Source organism: Neofelis nebulosa, chromosome 1 (assembly GCF_028018385.1).
Source record: "Neofelis nebulosa isolate mNeoNeb1 chromosome 1, mNeoNeb1.pri, whole genome shotgun sequence".
Classification (NCBI taxonomy): Eukaryota; Metazoa; Chordata; class Mammalia; order Carnivora; family Felidae; genus Neofelis; species Neofelis nebulosa.
Genome location: NC_080782.1, coordinates 19,842,939 through 19,862,822, shown reverse-complemented (window position 1 = coordinate 19,862,822; position 19,884 = coordinate 19,842,939). Strand labels below are relative to the sequence as shown.

The 19,884-nt window shown below is 35.5% G+C and overlaps 1 protein-coding gene across 4 annotated transcripts in view; it reads left to right on the top strand.

Annotated features, from left to right (window-relative positions):
- LOC131504246 (cadherin-10) overlaps positions 1–19,884 on the top strand; it is a 210,178-nt gene that overhangs the window by 117,803 nt on the left and 72,491 nt on the right. For all 4 annotated transcript variants that reach the window (XR_009257886.1, XM_058716302.1, XM_058716311.1 and 1 more), the window contains exon 3: positions 18,112–18,406. Coding sequence is in view for 3 of the 4 variants with exons in the window: in XM_058716302.1 (XP_058572285.1) it covers positions 18,112–18,406 (295 nt within the window). In the remaining variant the exon portion in view is untranslated. The remainder of the gene's footprint in view (positions 1–18,111; positions 18,407–19,884) is intronic.

Genomic DNA, 19,884 nt, shown 5'->3' with positions numbered 1-19,884 from the left:
TCAGAATAGTAGATAAAAAACTCTCTCTCTCTTTCTCTCTCTCCCCAGTAAGGATTTGCTTAGTCCAGGGAAATAAGTATAATACTAGAGATTCCTTTGGGATTTCCTGGGTTCAGTGTCTTTCAGCTATAGCATAGACCCACTGTATGATTCTGCATCATCCCCTTAGGACTGGGGGAGTAAGGGAAACCAGTACAAACATTAAGTTTAGGCAGCCTGCTTTGCTTAGAGTAATACAGTGGCTTAATCTGTTGGGCTTGGTTGTCTTTAGCAGCCAAATCTACAGAAGCATGGCAAGCCAACCTACCAGCTGCTACCAAGCCCTGCTTAGGAACTGCTTGGCTGCTTGATGATACTGTTTGGGCTGTGTGTTGTCCTCATGCTCATCTAACGGTCAGGCTTTTAAGGAAGGAGAAAAGTCATTTAAGCCTCTAATGAACCTTTTACAAAAATGTAAAAGAATAACAAACTCTCACTAACACTTTAGGAAATCCTGTAGCACAAAAAAAAAAAAAAAAAAAAAAAGACCCTCATTTAATAAATAGAGCATCAATCTCTGAGGAAATAAGAGATAAATCAAAGAACAGTAAAGAACTTTAGAATAATTAAATTGTATTTTCTAAGAGAATGGAAAAATGTAAGAAATTTTTATAAAAAGGATCATTTGAAACAATTTTATTTCAAATAATAAAGCAAATTTTAAAAGGGATGATATGGATAAAGCAGTCAAGAATAAATCCAGAAGGTCTAATAAGCTATTACAAATCTAGAAAAAGAGGAAGAGGTAAAGGAGAGAGAGGGAAAACACACACACACACACACACACACACACACAGAGAGAGAGAGAGAGAGAGAGAGAGAGAGAGAGAATGAGAACAAAGATCAGAAAATGCAGACATAATAAAATATTAAACAACATATTTATCACCCAAAGCTGATGTCAGACACCAATGATTAAATCAAAGGGACTCCTTAAAGAATTAAAATGAAGTTATTTAATTTCTAGAACTATTATCACAAGATTTCAAAACCAAAAGGACAAGATCTTTGGATTAAGTATACCCAGAATATCTTTTTATTTTTTTACTACAATTAAATAAAAATCACATTCTGACTACACTTTTCAACAGAAAAATTGGATGGTAGAGTAACATGGCACAATTTATAAAATTTTCTGAGGAAAAAAATTTGTGGGCCATGACACAAAAGGAATTTGAGGGAATTAGAGAATATGTACAGAAAAACTAATAAAACAATTTCTACAGCTATGTAATATTACCATACATTAATATAGAATGCAATGTTCATACATAGAAGTGCATATATGTTACACTAAAAAAATGAAAGAGTGCTCTCTGGTTAGCCATTGCTGCCTAGCACCACAAAATGTAATGACTTGTCACAACAACAATGGTCTTATTTGCCATAGTTCCTGTCTCTGTCTGTCGGTCTATCTGCCTCTTTCTCTCTGTCTCTGCACTTCTCCCTGTGGTCTCTCCATGCATAGTTGGGATTCCTTAAAGCCCGATAGCTTCTCAACAGCTAGATTGCTTATACAGTGGCTCAGGGCTGTAGTCCAAGTGTTACACAGAAGACTGTAACTTTTTCACTTTTTTCCCCACTTTTTCTGACACAGCCTAGAAAATTATGCAGCCTCACCTTAGCTACATTCTGTTTGTTACAAGGGAAAAGGAATTAGGTTACATCTCTTGATAGGGATTCCAAAGAGGAGTATGGAGCTATTCTTCTTGAATATCAGAAGGGGATAGGGTAGAAATAATGTTGCAGTCATGTGTAGGAATGTTATGTGCTACATGTATATGATTTTAAGAAGTGAATTCAAATAGAAAAAAGACTTGTCTTTGGAATGTAAAGATATGATATCAAATATAAAAATCTCAACAGACAACATGGAAAATAATATTAGGAACATAACCTAGAAAGTAAAGCAATAAGCCTAGAGATGGAAAATCAGAGCTAAGTGACAATAAAATTAAAATGAAAAACAGTGCAGACCAATATCTGAATAATAAGAGTTCCAGAACAGGGAAAATGGTGGAGAGGGGATATCAATGAAAATTTTATTAGAATGTCCCAGAACAGAGATAGCAGAATGAAAGCACTTGGTTACAATGCTGAAATCTTGAAAGAAATGTACAAACGCCAATGAACAATACCATTCATTTTCAGAAATCTAGACAAACAGAAGATTTTTTAAGTTTCCAGAGAAAAATAAATCCCTGGATCTTATACAAAGATCAGACATCAGAAACACTTCAGATTCCTGAACAGCAATTCTACTAAGAAGACGATGATGGAGTAGTGTAGTTCAGATTCTCAGGAAAAATAATATCCAGTTTTGACTTCTTTGCCCAATGAGAAAATACATGTACATCCAGTATTTTGGATGTCACCTCAAAATTGAAGAGTAACAACAAGAAAGAAAGAAAGAAAGAAAGAAAGAAAGAAAGAAAGAAAGAAAGAGAAAGAAAGAAAGAAAGAAAGAAAGAAAGAAAGAAAGAAAGAAAGAAAGAAAGAAAGAAAGAAAGAAAGAAAGAAAGAAAGAAACATACCGGAGATTGGATAGGCAAAGGATTCTGGTGAAGAAAGATCAGAGGATAGCAGCTATAAAGTCTGAATCTCAACGAGTTCCTTTTGGAACGTGGTAGGGGCTCTGGGAGTTTGTCTTCTGAAAGATGAAAATTGTTTTAGCCTCAGCAGCTTGAGAGGAAATTCACACAGTTGTGGAAGAGTTTGTGGTTGAAAAAGGAAGAGAGAGAGAGAGAGAGAGAGGGAGAAAACTAAGGATTTAGGCAAATACTATTTGTGAGGAAAAGAAACTACCAATGGTAACAAAGATAATATGTTCAAAAGTAAAATTAATCATTGTGGGCTGGAGAAATAGACCTCAAATCAACTCTGTTTTAAGAGTTCACCTTAATTATATTAACAAAGAAAGTTTGAAACTAATGCATGTACAAATACTAACAAAAGTAAAGAATGATTTGCAATATGATAACAGAAAAAAGAACGGCTAAAATATAGTGAGATGATTCTATCAGTTTATAGAAAAACTCACAAGAAAATTATGAAGTAGGGTTCAGTGGAAAACTTACATTGATTATAATTGATTGATGTTGATCTGCATATATAATGAATTTTCTTCATATTACTATAATTCAAAATATCATTTTTGCACACTAGAAGCAACTATACTAATTAAAAAAAGTATGTAAAATGATCCTACTTGATAGCTTGATCCTACTTGATCCTACTTGACAGTCTCTAGAAACCTAAAACAGAATCTAATGAATTCAGATGGTAAAATTGAGCTAAATATCAAAACCAAATGCAAAATTATCTTGAAGGGGATTAATATGTCCTTAATGTATGGAAATAAAAACAATATTTGAGAAAAGGAAGTGGTCTTACGTATAAGATTATATTCTCTCCAATTTAACCTATAAATTGCAATCCCAGTAAAATACTTAGCAAGGTTCTTTTGCTCTTTGTTTTGTATTTTTACTAGAAGCAACATGCTAATGCAAAAAATACATATGGTGAAGACGAATAATTGAAAGATAATTCTTTTAATATGGTTAATAAAGGGTACTTATTTATTTTTTTATTTTTATTTTATTTTTTTAACGTTTATTTATTTTTGAGATAGAGACAGACAGAGCATGAGTGAGGGAGGGTCAGAGAGAGAGAGGGAGACACAGAATCTGAAACAGGCTCCAGGCTCTGAGCTGTCAGCACAGAGCCCGATGCGGGGCTCGAACTCACGGACGTGAGATCATGACCTGGGCCGAAGTCGGACGCTCAACCGACTGAGCCACCCAGGCGCCCCAAAGGGTGCTTATTTAAACACCTATCAATCATGAAGCTCCGGAAATTGAATGTGTTTTAGTATTTATACTATAATGGTGCCAATAGTCAAATGGAACAAAATAGGAGGTTCTAAAAACGCTTGTGATTATGTAGAAAAGGAAACGTTTTCAGAGAAGCATCAGCTTTATTGGTCTTTTGTGCTTAGAAAAGTGGGGGCTTGGACACCTGAGGAGGGTTCTGTGGTCTCTTCCCCAGTCACTGCTGGTGGAGGGCTTAAGCGGGGTCCCAAACCAAGCCAGCCAGCTCTCTCGCGATTTTCAAGAGCAGGTGTGAGAGACCTCCACTAGCAACGATGGCAGGGGTTCTGAGACTCCATCGTCCCAGGTCCGGAAACAGCAGAGACCACGGGTCGCCCAGGGTGGAATGCAAGAGAGGCCTGGCTAGGTGCTGCTTTGGCAGAGGGAGGGGCGTCTTGTCCGGCCTCTGGAACTGTTCTGAGATTGAGGCTGGGCCTGGCCCCTCATCAGCCCATCACTGGGCCTGCCCCTTGTCCGTAGGTGGGCAAGATCCTTGTCCCGGGCTCCCCAGCTCCGCCTCGTGGTCCTCGCCGCCCCACGGTCCAGGAGAATGCGGCAGCCAAGGACTCGAGTGAGCCCCGCACTGGCCAGCGTGGCCTGACTGCGTCCAGCTGGGCGTTTGGGGAGGGTTACTGAGGTTGTACTTCACCGGGAAGGTAAGCAGCACCCCCATGCAGTTGTGCAGCATGAGGAGCTGGAGATGAGGACCACTAGGGGCCAAAAAGGCAGAGCCAAGGTCTTCAGTTGGAAGGCGTTGGCCCTTAGCATCTTGATATCCAGCATGTCCTGGGCGCTGCTCTGCTTATTGGAGCAATGGTCAAAAATAAATTAAAAAAAAAAAATGCCTGTGGTCACATAGAATAGGTGACAGAGTTGGAATGAAAATCAATGGTTTAACCATATCTATTGTAAATCCTTAAGAAAAGAAAAAAAGATCTGTTGCTAATACCACACACACACACACACACACACACACACACACACACAGACATGCATAGCATTCAATGATAGCAGCGAGCTAACTGTCCAAAGAAAAGCTTTAAAAATATTAAAAGTGAAGAGACTATCCGAGGCCATATATATGACTTTGATTTAGGAAAATATTTTTTGAGTAAAAGATAAAAAGAAATTACCATAGAAGGGACTGATAAATTTGACATTAAAATTAAACATTTTCTGGGACAAAAGAAACTATTATCAATGTTAAAAGAAACAGACATGAAGAAGACATTTGTGATGGCATAAGAACAAATTACTAATATTCAGATATATACAGAATTTCTTGCAAATTAAGAAGAATATGACAAACAGTGGGAGAAACATGCAGGACAAAAGATAAGGATGCACAAGAGATAAACTGAAAGGCCTATAAAACTTAAGTGAGGAGGTGTATCTCATTCAAAGTGACAGCAAGTGCCGAAGACTGAGGTAGAAATATTTTCAACATGTTCAAGAAATAGGGAGGTCAGTATGAGTTCAAGTGGTTAAAGGGAGAATGGAAAGAGTTGAGATCAACGTTGACAGGCGAGGGCTACATCACTGGGAATGTTGTAAATTAGGGTGAGTTAGTGTTGTAAATGGGACGGGAAGCCATTGCTCAATTTTGAGCCCAGTAGTGGTGATGTGTCAATTGGCATTTTTAAATAATCACTGGCTAGTGTGTGGACAGTGGGAACCACAAAATGATGGAAATGGAGGTGGCACACTGTGTGGAACACTCACCACAGATGATGCTGATTTTTGTTGGGATGGCAGCAGTGGAGGCAGCAAGAAGCAATTGTAAATATATTTTGAAGTCAGAAAGGATTTGCTTATGGAATAAACGGGTAGTGTTAGAAGGAAAATCAATGACCCTCTAGGTTTTTAGTCTGAAAAACTGGCTTGATTATTATGAAGTTTACTAAACTGAGAGGAGTTGCTTTGTGGGGAGGGTGGAAATGAAGCATTTTGTTTAGGACGAGCATTATTACTCAAATTTTAAGTATATAATATATGGAAGAAAAAGATTCTTCAGAGTGCTGACATGGGTAAGGATGTAAGGAAAGGAGTGAAGGGACAGAGAAGGCTTCATTTGTATGAGTTATGTTTTATTTTCATGATTGTTTTGCTTAAAGCAAAAAGGATCTGACATCAATTTGGCAAAATATTGATGTTGATGGAATCCTAGTACTCAGTTGTTTGGTTTATTATTCTCTATGTTTTTCTTCATATCCCATTATGGTGGCATCCATTTTGGGGGGGGCGGATTATAGGCAGATTTATAATCCTGGAGTTGATGGTGCATGAAGGGGTCAAGATGCTAGGTGGGAAGACAGTGAAGATAAATTATGCTAACTTTGTATTGACGTATGATAATCATGCAGAAAAAATGTGCTTATCAGAACTTCACACTTCAGTGTATTGCACAAACCAGTTTAAATTTAGAATACTTTATTTTTTTTATTTTTTCCATATTTATTTATTTTTGAGAGAAAGAGAGAGTGTGAGTGGGGGAGGAGCAAAGAGAGAGAGACACAAACGGAATCTGAAGCAGGCTCCAGGCTCTGAGCTGGTAGCACAGAGCCCGATGTGGGGCCAGAACCCATGAACTGTGAGATCATGACCTGAGCCAAAGTTGGATGCTTAACTGATTGAGCCACCCAGGTGCCCCTAAATTTAGAATACGTTAAACTTCTATCCCCTCTTCTTTTTTTCTATGATGTTATTGTCATGTACTTTATTTCTACACATCCAAAGCCATTACTATTATTTCTTTGTATATAGTCAGTAATCATTTTTATATTTATTACATAATTAGAGTTCTGGTTCTTTCATTCTCTTCAGAAACTTTATTTGAGATCATTTTCTTCCATCTTGAAAACACTAGTTTCATGTTCCATTTACTGAATGTTCACTGGGGTCAATACCCTTTGTTTTTGTCTGAAATCATACTTATTTTACTTTCCTCTGTGAAGCCTGTTTTTAAGCACAGTGTAGAATTCTAGGTTGCTATTTTCTGTTACTGCTTTAAGATGTCATGTCATTGTATTTTGGCATCCATCATTTCTATTGAGAAAACAGCAATCAGGATTAAAACTTGTTGCTTTGAAGTTCATGCATCTTTTTTTCCCTAAATACTTTTCTAGTTTTCTCTGTATGTCTTCATTTAAAAATGTGACTATAATGGGATTCGTTTGCTTTTACTTTTATTTCCTTCTGGAGCTTCTCAGATCCTATTATATCTGTTGGTTGATATCTTATACCAGTTTTAAAAAATTCTTCCCCATTTTCCCTTCAGATATAATTTGTGCTGCATTCTCTCTTTTCTCTCTTTCTGGGAATCCGATTTCATGTGTGTTGCAACTTTTGATTTGATTTCACAAGCATCCAATGATCTTATCTATTTTTTCTCATATATTTTCTCTCTGCATTTCAGTTGCTATATACCTAACTTCAAGTTGGCAACCTATTTTTACTTTCTGAAAGACTAATCTTGTGTTTTACTATACGCAATCTGCTGTAAAAACTTTCTATTGATTTATGAAAGCCAGACATTGTATTTTTCATTTTAGAACGCTCTTTTGATTATTTTTATTTCCATTTTTTACCTGCTTTTTCCATTTTTCCTTACATTTTCAAATATACATTATTACTTTTCGATTTTTTCCCTTAAATACAATATGTTTATTATCTGCCATCTCCTGTTATTCTGTTTTTATTGTATAAGTCACATGATCTTACCTTTTTGCATGTATAGTAACTTTTTATTCTTATCACATATCATGTATAAAGAACTTAAAACCCCCAGAATGGGTCAGTTTTCACTAGAAAGTCTTCTTCATTTATTGGGTTATTTGGTCACCATGGATGATCATTAATTTTATGTATCAACTTGACTAAAACATGGTGCTCATTTATTTGGTCAGACACTAGTCTAGATGTTTCTATGAAAGTATTTTTAATGTAATTAATATTTATAATCCACAAGCTATAATTAAATCAAACTATTCTTCATAATGTGGGCAGGCTTCATGCAACCAGCTAAAGGCCTTAAGAGTAAAAACTGAAGCTTTTAAGAGACACTTAAAACTGTAATATAGAAACCTTGCCCGAGTTTCTAGACTGTTGGCCTGACCCAACATTACAACATCAATTGTTACTTCATTTCTGAGGTTTCTTTCTTTCACTACCAATTTCAGACTTTTTAGCTTTCACAATCTCATTAGCCAATTCCTTTTCATTCTCTCTCTAGATGGATAGATAGAAAGAAGGAGATATATGGATATAGATTTCCTATTGGTTCTGTTTCTTTGGAGAACCCTAACTAATACATTACCACAATTCAATCAGGGATTGAGGAATATAAGGGTAAGAAGCCATTTAGTAAGACTATGTTTACCACTGCTTATTCCTTTTCTGAGAGGGTGAACAATTCAAATAAGAGTGTTTCCTGACTCCTCTGCCCCCAAATTCCATAGTTCTACTCTTCAAAAATTAATCATTTTCTTGAAGCTGCTTCACCCATTGACAGAAATCTCCAGGAGAGAATGAGTGGGGTGTTTTGCCACTTCAGCTTTGCACGAAGAACAATGCATGTCCTGCTTTATTTCTCCCCATTTGTCAAGGGATCAAGCCTGTACTTATAGCCCTTAGAGGCACTGAGAATAACTGTATCTCCCTAAATAAAAAAAATATCCCTGCATTCCCTCAGATTCAATTTGACATTCCCTGGAAGGGTTTCAAAGTTCACCTATTTGCCATTGTTTTTCCATTTGAGTCTGAGAACATCAAGTCTCTAGGAATGTGGACAATTCTATTCTGGCTTTCAGAGGCTTTTAGCCTGGACCTTTAGCCATCTACAGACCTATAATTCAACAAATGTCTTATGAGAAGGCATTTGAGGACTTTCATTTCTCTAATATTTTCACTCTGTCACCATGTGAGCTCTAAAACCTCTCCTGTTTTCTTCTTACCCTCTTTTGACAGTCACAGATTTTTGCCTCCAAACCTAGCCCAGAACAGGCACATGCCCAGAACAGGCACATGCCCACAGGGAAAAAGAGCTTCCAGTCCCCAGTTCATTTTTTTACCATTCTCTCTTCCCAAGTTTTAGTCCATTCAGTTCTTGTTGTTCACACAGCAATTTGGCCTTGGCAATACGTTTTCCTTGTCATCTATGGTTGTTCTAGATTTTGTCAGTGGGAATGTTGTACTGTTATTATTGCCTAGCTACCTTATCCTACTTTTAAGTTAAATTACAGATGTTTACAATGACTTACCTTACAGTTTCAGAGACAAATTTGGATTTGCATTTCTATCCCTAGGTCTTCACTGAAAAATTTAAATTTGTCCCCTGGTAATCTATGTATGTATATTTCACTGATGCAACCTTATAGTTAAATGGAATTTGTACTAACTTACAGACCCCATCTTTTTCAATATAAAGAATAATATTTTCTTTACACACCCTTATAATGTAGACTTTTCATTATGGACTTCTAACTTCATTTCACTCCATTCAGAATATTCATCCTTGCTAAGAAAGTACTACAAAATGAACTCTCTATGCCTCATATCTGTGGCATTTGATGTTGATATTGATTTATTTCCTTCCGCAGGTAAATAACTGTGTATTATGTACTGTGAAATGTTGAATCCAAAAGAATGGAAACTTGGTTCTTATCCTCAAAGGAAATATATTTGTAGTTCCATAAGGACTTATAAAAATAATAGTTCAAAATTAATACAGATGCTATGAAATTTTATACACGCAAATACACACACACACACACACACACACACACACACACACACACTATAATTGGGCACCAAGAAAGAGAGGGTAATTCAACCTTACAAAGGAGTTTGAAATGACTATGGATTTTCAGGGTGGATAAATTAGTGTAGTGGGGAAGGAGACAAGTTATAGAGGCATGATATTGTCTGGGAACTAAGTTTCCTCATTTAATGAAGATGTAACAGTCTCTCAGTCAAATGAGCAAACCCTTTTCTGAAGAGAACATCTATCTTGATTTCTCAGTTCCTTTTTGTGTGTGGGAAAACACAGAAAGCTGACCAAGAATAGGAGTTTTTAACCCAATGGTCTGTGGCCATATTTCTGAGGCTATTTGCACTCTTGGATACTGTGTATATATAACATTGTTTTTTTGTATTTTACACACACACACACACACACACACACTTATGTAATTTCTTTTATAGGATAGCATTCATAGCCCTTTTTGGATTCTTATTTAAGCCCATGCCTCAAAATATCCAATGCATGTGAAGATCCAAACCCCTTTTCATTTTTCTTGACCAGAGCCCCTAGAGACGGCAGGCAGCTCCCTGGTCCTTCTCCTCTGGGCTCCCAATCATGTACTTGTTACTCTCTACTTTCAAGATGAAAGCACCTTTACAAGTCTGAGGAACCCAACAGCTTCAAATACTGCCTGCACAGCAAAATCTCCAAAACTTTGAAATCCTAAAAATACCACGCTTAAAATTCTCATCACTTTCTTCAATTTACAGTAGATCAATCCAGTTCAGAAAATACTTATTTAAATAAATTCCTTCAAGGCATAGCTATCCTTTAGCCCTTTCCTACCTTTCCCATCTCCTATTGTCAGCCTTTGTGGGTGAAAAGGAAGGAGGAAGGGTTCTCAGCTGCCCATGTAACCCATGCATAAGTGACCATCGGTTTTAATTCTTTTCACCTTATTGATTAGAAATGAAAATCTCTTGGTTTTAATCATTTTGCATTTACTTAACAATTTAGACATGTGTTTACAAAAATCCTGTATTATAAATCCAAGATGCTTAAGAAGACTTCTCCAAGTGGTGGGGAGGAATGAGGTATAAAATGTTGATTTCATTTTCACACCACAAGGGACTACTTTACATAATTAGGTGATTTTCATAACTATAACAAGGAAAATGTCAGGCTTCTAAAAGAATATGAACCTCCTCTAAAATATTTCCCCAATAACTCTCTTTGGAAAAGATAAACTGGGGGACCAGGGTGGCTCAGTTGTTTGAGCATCTGACTCTTGGTTTTGGCTTAGGTCATGATCTCACAGTTCCTGAGTTCAACTCCCGCATCTACTGTCTCCCTCTCTCTTTGCCCCTCACCCACTTGTTCTCTATTTCTCTGTTTCTCTCAAAATAAATGAACATTTTTACTTAAAAAAAGAAAGAATAAACTAATACGTCAGACAGAATGTGACTACGGTTTATTATACATATCATTTAAGTTCTTGAAGCAACTAATGTTCTGTAAACGTGTCTATGGAAAACTTAACTGAATCCCTTCAGTGTCATCTTGGTATCTTTACAGTACTAGCAAAGGAATGTACCCAAGTTAAAACACTTTAAGATGTGGGTTAGCTATAGTTCCAGCAGGAGAGGTCATGTCTTCTTGAATTTTATATCACTTTCTGCAAAGAAAGCTAACCTGTTGCAGGGCCTTGAGTAATTTCTAATGGCTTCAAAGAGTGCACCCAGAACTATAAGATGATTCGAGATTAGACTCCCCACTCAGGGTAGTCCATAATCAAAAACAAAACAAAAACAAAACAAAACAAAACAAATAAACAAACAAACCCACACAACTTTCAACAGGCTGAACTCTTGGAAGACCAAATGAGAAAAGGAATCCTTAGTTATTGAATCCAGACTCTACCAGAGTTTTTCCTCTTGAAGGACATTCTCTAGAGAACCAATATGGAAAATAAACCACTAATTTTGTTTTTTTTTTACAGACCCTAAGCTATGCAGACATCATTATCCATCCATCATTTAATCCTCTATACTTGCCTCTGGTCCAAGAATAAGATAAATCATATATTTGGTGTATTTTTAAATTCTAATTGTTTTTATAATCCATTTCATTGATAAGCTTTAATTTCTCCTCTCCATTTCTATTTTTGAAGGAAAAATTGTTTCATTGGGATTAGTAAAAATTGGCCATATTTTTCCTACATCACAAATATTAAAATAATGCCCAGTTTTACTCTGTAAACCCCACATAATCCAAATAAGATTTGTCACTCCTCTTCCCTTTTTTTACCCATTCTCAACAAAATGAGTAACTATGTATTTATTTCTGACCATATTGTATTTACTTGCTTTAACATGCTTTTGGCTGTTTTCTGATGCTAGCCCATCTTTACTATGACTATTTTTTTTGATGCAAATTTGAAGTATTTGATCCAATGTCTTATTTTCCATTTGATACTATACTACTCATGAGAACAATTAAAGCAAAATGCTAATAATGTTACTACCAGAATAGCACAACGAAATTGCCACATCCTGTATTTAAAAAAATATATATATAGAATATATTAGCTGTTTGAAGGACTAACAGGCATAAAATTATCATTATTCATTAGAAAATATATTCAATAACTTCTGATACTTTTAAGTTAATGCACACACACACGAAAAATTGTTAAACTCATATAACAAACGTTACAGTCCTATAAATTCATCAAAATGTATCCTTCAAAGAACTAGTCTAACTGATATAAATATAATTCTAATATAATTTTACAAAGAAGATTCAAATTTTCTCTACTATGTTTTTTCAGTTTTTGAAATAGAACCAAATACCAACAATTACCAGTATCCAAAAAGGTATCAATATTCAGGAATGAGAAAGAATCTCACATAGCAATATACATTTCCCTTATCTGGCAGGAATCATAGCTTTCCTGGCGGTGGTGACAGATACGTTTTTTTGCTTTTTAAAACTTACTCTTCATTTTCCTCCAGACAAGGGTGAAACTATAGGTAAAAACCTTTTATCAGTTATTCTTTTGGTAATAAATTACTTAAATTCCCTGAACTATGTAGACACTTTGATTATTTTTTTTATTTCTTTATTTAATGTGAGGAACTGAAAAATAAAAATGAACATAGTAAGAGATAAAGATTCCGTGAACATAGCACCTAACCAAAAGTGTAATCTTAATTTAACTTCTGTGTCATAAAGAAAATAACTGATCATATCTCAGTTTCTTCCTCTTAAAAAAAAAAATAGATGACCTTAAACTAGATAAGCTACAAGGCCCCTTTTAGCTTACAGACTGTTTTAGACAAATATCTTAAGATGAAGCTTTACATGAAATATTAAAAAATTATCACAGACCTGCCACATTTAAAATGAACAGGCTTGGGGCGCCTGGGTGGCTCAGTCGGTTAAGCGTCCGACTTCAGCTCAGGTCACGATCTCACGGTCCGTGAGTTCGAGCCCCGCGTCGGGCTTTGGGCTGATGGCCCAGAGCCTGGAGCCTGCTTCCGATTCTGTGTCTCCCTCTCTCTCTGCCCCTCCCCCGTTCATGCTCTGTCTCTCTCTGTCTCAAAAATAAATAAACGTTAAGAAAAAAAAAATTAAAAAAAAAAGAATAAAATAAAATGAACAGGTTTTCAGTAAATAATTTTTGGTTAAAATATTTCTTTAAAATCAATGGATTGCTTAGTTTTAATTACTAAGCTACTCAATACAAGCAAATGGGTTATATAATTAACTGCATCTAAACAGAAAAGTTAAATAATAGGAGAATGACTTTTAAATGTGCAACACAGTAGCAGTTGTTCAAGTTTCATTAATTGTCATGTATCGTGCCACGTCCTTTATCTGCTTGTGAATTTACAAGGAACACAGCAGGTTGTGAATTTTTAATAGGCTTTCCTCAAGGAAAGAAAAGGTCAGCATTAACATAAAATTCTTCTTAAAGATTTGTGGCACAAATGTTTCACACAGGAGAACAGGTGTTACCAGAGGAACTAAAGCCACAATAATCTGACATTCTTTCTATGTTTAAAGAAAACTTAATGTTTCACATAATAAAATAACACAAGGTCAAATCAATACAAAAGTTATTTCAGAGTGGATGCTGTAAGTTACTTGGCACATGATCCGTAATCCTATTTCTCAGTAACAAAAACCACTAATTTTGTTCAATTAAATATTTGATCCAAGTATTGATACCTAACATCCAAATAAAAAACTGGAAGAGTAATGAGAAAGCTATCATTGTCAGGACTAACTAATCCTGGTCTGATTTTTATTTAGTAAATGAGTTGTAGTCTGAAATAGAATTTTATCCCACACAAGAAATAAGAAACAGAGACATTATGCCAGGGAAAGGGTGGGGAAAATATACAAAAGAAGAGGTAATTAGAATAAAAAAGAGAAATTTAAGAGAAGAGAGGGCACTTAAGCAGGATGGTATAATTAAAGAATTTTGTCCACTGGTCTTGTTCTGTAACTGCTAAGGAATCAGTAACAACAACATACCTGCTGTAAGTTAACTCTTGTCTCTCAAGGGTTTCAAACCAGCGTTTCAATCACTCAGGTTTCAGGAGGTCTAGAAATGTCTCTCTCTGCCTTATAGTAAATATTTGTTGTAGTTTCTTTACTGGTCCAGTTACCAAATATGTTTGGTTAAATAATATTTTGGTAAACGTAGGCCAATTTTAAGCCCCCAAATATGATCATTTTGGCCCTTTATTCTAATGTCAACATTCCTTAAAAAAGAAGATACTTTGCAGAACCTGGGTGGCTCAGTTGGCTTAGCACCGACTTTGGCTCAGGTCATGATCTCACAGTTCGTGGGTTCAAGCAGTGCGTCAGGCTCTGTGCCGATAGCTCAGAACCTGGAGCCTGCTTTGGATTCTGTGTCTCTCTCTTTGTCCCTCCCCTGTTCACACTCTGTCCCTGAAAAATGAATAAACTTAAAAAATTTTTGAAGAAAAGATACTTTTTTTTTTTTTTTTTTTCAACGTTTTTTTATTTATTTTGGGGACAGAGAGAGACAGAGCATGAACGGGGGAGGGGCAGAGAGAGAGGGAGACACAGAATCGGAAACAGGCTCCAGGCTCCGGGCCATCAGCCCAGAGCCTGACGCGGGGCTCGAACTCACGGACCGCGAGATCGTGACCTGGCTGAAGTCGGACGCTTAACCGACTGCGCCACCCAGGCGCCCCGAAAAGATACTTTTTTTAATGCAATCTCTCTAATGGTTTAAGAAAAAATGCATTGTAAACCTGGCTTCTTAAGACCAAAACTTATAAATGCATAGGTCTGATTTTTTTCTGTTAAATATGAGAAAATTAGAAATCCTTTTCATTCTGATTCTCCAAATCACTGTCCAGCTTCTAACCCTCATCTCTTTGATCTCATTCTACCATGTTAGATTTCCTAATCCAATGGAAACTCCCACAGTATGTGATCCAATTCCAGGATTTATGTTCTCTTTCTGTAGTATAAGTTAAGGTAAAAATCCTGCTGTGATTCATATTCTAAAACTGAACTTCAGAATAACTAAGAGATCCCCATTCTAGCATTTTCTTTTGCATGTCTAACTGATTAGAATGACAGAACCGGTGTTAATGATTCCCATCTTGTTGTATATCCTTTCCCACTCCGAATCTACATTCATATTCATCTAGTGTTCTGTACACTTTGTAAAATGCAAAAAAAAAAAAAAAAACAAATCCAAGTTTATACCTCTAGTCATTCTTTGGTAGTTTAGGTGTTAGATGCTGTAGGAAATCCACACACAGCAGTGGGCCTGTGAATTTCTCTTACACACAGCATTTGGATTTTCCATAGCAATAGAATGGAATCATTGATTTACCTTTAGAAGTACTTGATTCCTATGAGAGTAAACACATATTCCTCAATTAAAATTGTTGAATGGATAGGCAGTAAAAATCACAACTGTTTACCACAAATCACAAAGTTATCTGAACAAATGATTGATAATATCATAATCTTTTCTTGAATTCTTTCGATTCCCAGGCAGAATAAGAACCATGCAATGCTTGTGTGCTGTGTGGAAAATTGCCACTGTTGCACATTCATGTCATTGGAAAGTTTCTTGGAAGCTATGTGTGTTTTCAATTACTAAAAAGCATCAATCTTGCAACTTATTGAGAGTGGTTCCCTGGACAACACAGTCATATGTTACTTCTGAGGTCTTTTTAGTTAAAAGCAGACATTTCTTGAGTTTTTCAACCTTACCTTATTGTTTGTGAATAGCTAAAAAGCAGTAAAAAAATATTTGTCATCCGGCTTCTCTCTTTCTTTAAAGTACATGTCCATTTGGGTTTCTTTCCCGATATATCTATAATAATGAGTTATTTGTCCAGGAATCAGAAAAAATGACTTTGATCCAAATTTGATGGCTAAAGGCTAATTACTAAAAACCATTAACTAAAGAGAAGACTGCCTTTATTTATTTATTTATTTATTTAATTTATTTAGAGAACGAGCACCTGAGAGTGGGGGAGGGGCAGAGAGAGAGGGAGAGAGAAAATCCCAAGCAGGCTCCATGCTGTCAACATAGAGCCACACATGGGGCTCGACCTCAGAAGATTATGACCTGAGCTGAAATCAAGAGCTGGACACTGAACTGACCAGGCACACATGCGCCCCAAGAGCAGACTGCTTTTGTAGACCCAATAACACCAGTAATACAATATATTATCTGTATGTGTGTGTTTTAAAACATATATTTAACCTAACAGTTTTATGTTCATGTAAAAATGTTGTCACAGCCAAGTCATTGACATAAGCTCTGAAAAAGAAAAAAAAGCCTTTCAAATAATATAAGCCTGCTTTAAATAGAAAATAATCAGTTTAATATTTCTACATGAAATTAGATGAAAATGTCTGTTGATGTAAATAAATATCAAGCATTATTTAGATAAACATCTAACTAATTTTTGCGTAATTGAAAGATATTGTCTTCAGTTTTTAATTTTTAGGCTGCACATCAGTGTGTCTATTCTACCTTACGACTACATTTTATATGAATACTTAAAAAAATGTTTGTGATGATTCCTAAATTATAATAAATGCCTTCTAGAAGTTTAGAAAATCTGCGTATTGTTTTCATATTTCTTATCTGCTGAAAGAACAAAATAAAAATTGTAAACATAATCTCTTATTGGAAATAATCCAACTGTGAGCCCAGCATAGAAACTGCTTATCGGTTGGGTGGTTCAATTAAAGAAAAACTTATAATCCTTGTGTTGTACAAAGCCATGCTTGGTCCCTCCTACATGTTAGCCCAGGATGCAGGGTAAGAATTCCATGGAGAGCAGGGGATATTCACATCTAGAGCCTGCACATCTATTCCCAGGTAATACTCAAGGTACTTGGGACCCATTATTTCCTGCCCAAACATCCCTGAGCTTGCTTCTAGGTCCAGGGAAGCTCTCTCCTCCATGTCAGTCACCCAAAGACCAGACTTACCAACTGTTATATGCATCCCTAACCTCTGGGGGCAGTCCTAAGGAGTATCTGTTAAAATACAATATAGATGGAATTTGCCCACGAAAACCTGGAATCCTAGATAGCATTTACACTGGGATGGGTTGTGCACTGGGCTGAGATGCCCACATGAATGCCTGCAAAGCTCTTTGACGTGAGTGGATTCTGGATGATTAATGTTGTGGGCATGGGCAAAGAAACAGACTTGCTTAGCATTGTCTTGTTCCTGCACAAAAGTTGTTTGAGGTTTTTAGGAAGATACATTTGGCAAGGTAGGAGACTATATAAGACATATATGATTGTAGAATTTATTAACTTGGTTTATAATATTAGAATACATAAATATCTATTTGTACTCTTTCTGAGTTTCAAAAATAGCTGTGGGCAGTCTCTCTCTCTCTCTTTTTGTATGAACCAAAAAATAATGCATAGTGCTTCTAACATAGGAGCTATACCTCGTACACCTTTGCCTTTCTTACAGTTAAGCTATCACTAATTCTCCAATGGAAATGCAATAACTAATAGTAAGTTTATAGGAATTTCCTAAATAATAGGAGAATAAGAGAATTTTCCGCTCAAGAAAGAAATGCGAGAAGAAATGTTTACAGAAGCATATCAAGACCAACGACATAGCTTTGTCAGGATTTAATTGCCTATGAAAATGGTTATTTGCAAAGCAAAGTAAAGGGGGGAACTGTGTTTGGTTTATTTTTATTACTTTTTCCCATTTAAAGTAAAAATCACACTGGTATCTGAAAGGCTAGCCTTGCTGTTTAAGATATACAGGTGAGTGTGTTCATACTTATTCAAGTCACATTTCAAGAACTAAGATAACTGACCCCATTATTCAGTGATGGGACATGAGAGACTGTTTGAATTCTTTCAGCATTATGTACTTTTAGGCATTATCATGGATATGCTCTTTTTTATTTCCCTTAGCTTCATTCAGACCAAGATAAAGGAGACGGATCACTCAAATATATTTTATCTGGAGATGGAGCAGGTACTCTTTTTATTATTGATGAAAAAACAGGTGACATTCATGCCACAAGAAGAATTGATAGGGAAGAAAAAGCCTTTTATACTCTGCGTGCACAAGCTATTAACAGAAGAACTTTGAGACCAGTAGAACCAGAATCTGAGTTTGTGATCAAAATCCATGATATCAATGACAATGAGCCAACGTTCCCAGAAGAAATTTATACAGCAAGTGTTCCGGAAATGTCTGTTGTAGGTAAGTTCATTTATAGGAGTTATTGTGGTATGTAAAAAGTATACAAAATAATTACCAGAAATTTTTAAAATGCTATGATCAATTAATTGACATTTTTGAGTCCCTCCTAACAGTACTTATTTAATTTCCTCATGTCGGAAATGAGTTAGAAAAAAAAAGATGAATCATTTTTTCCATGCCGTGGATTTGTAAATCTTTGCAAATAAGTAGATATTTCCTTTAAAAACCAATGAAAATATCATTAAAATTTAGTAGAAAATTATGAAAATATAATATCTTTGTCACATGGATTTGTATAACAGCTAGGTAAAATTCTGACCCCAAATATATTATAAGCACTTTTAGATAAATATTGATGTAATATAGTCTTCATATACATTCTCTAGGTATAATTTGCCTAAAGACTTTGTCTGGTTTATCTAAATGATACAAAAGGTGAAAATGATTAGATTATCTAATTCATATTATTTTAAAACATATTTTTCTTATAAGCATAATCCTGCTGATATAAATCTCTTATTCAAACAAACTAGTGGAAATCCACAATCACATACTGATATACAAATACAGATTTAGGCTGTAGAATCTGTAAGATGGAAGGCATGAAAAAGCTAGAAGTATAACACTCAAGATAATGGAACTTTCTTTTTCAATGGAAATAAACAGAAGTTGTTATTTGTAAGCAAAGAAAGTTAAGATTGCCTTATTTTTTTTTATTAAATAGAGAATGACAAAAAACAAACATCAGGAAACAAAGGTAACATTTTTTTGGAGATAGATATTTAGATTTGGTAGAATAAATTTATTCCTCAAGCATGGGAGAAGTCATATAAACCAATGCAATAATTCTGATTCTTTTCTTTTAAGTTACAATGGCACATTTTCAACTCTGCATTTCTCAAAAGCATTGTTCTGGGATTATTATTTAATATTTACTTCACTAAATCCCGAGGACTTTGGCAATTGCTTTATGACAAAGCTCTTTTTTTTATATCTTGAACTTTATTAAATAGCTTTTAATAGTTCATGGAACTTGGGATCCTCTTGGATTGTTTCTAAATTTAGAATTTAATCTATTCATAAAATTGTATTCTAGAGCAGATGTTAATTATTTTTATAGTCAATTAGTGGAGAGGAGGAAAGAGGAGCACACTTACTCCTTTGTGATCGGATATGCCCTTTACATGAAACAAATCTATTATGTGAAAATGAATTTTAATATCAAACCTCATCATATGTAAAGTAACTGCATTTATTATAGTCTGATACATTGTAGCATTATCTACAGGTGCATAAAAATATACCTGTTGGCTAATTAAATATGTAACTGAATTCAGAGTTTTCCTGTAATAACACTATATGTATGATTTTCATGTCAATTATATAGAAATGTTTCTTTAAGAGGTCATTATTAAAGCCAAAAATCATTCAAGTCTTCCATGAAAACCAGTGCTTTTGCTCCTCCTTCTGGTGCTGTG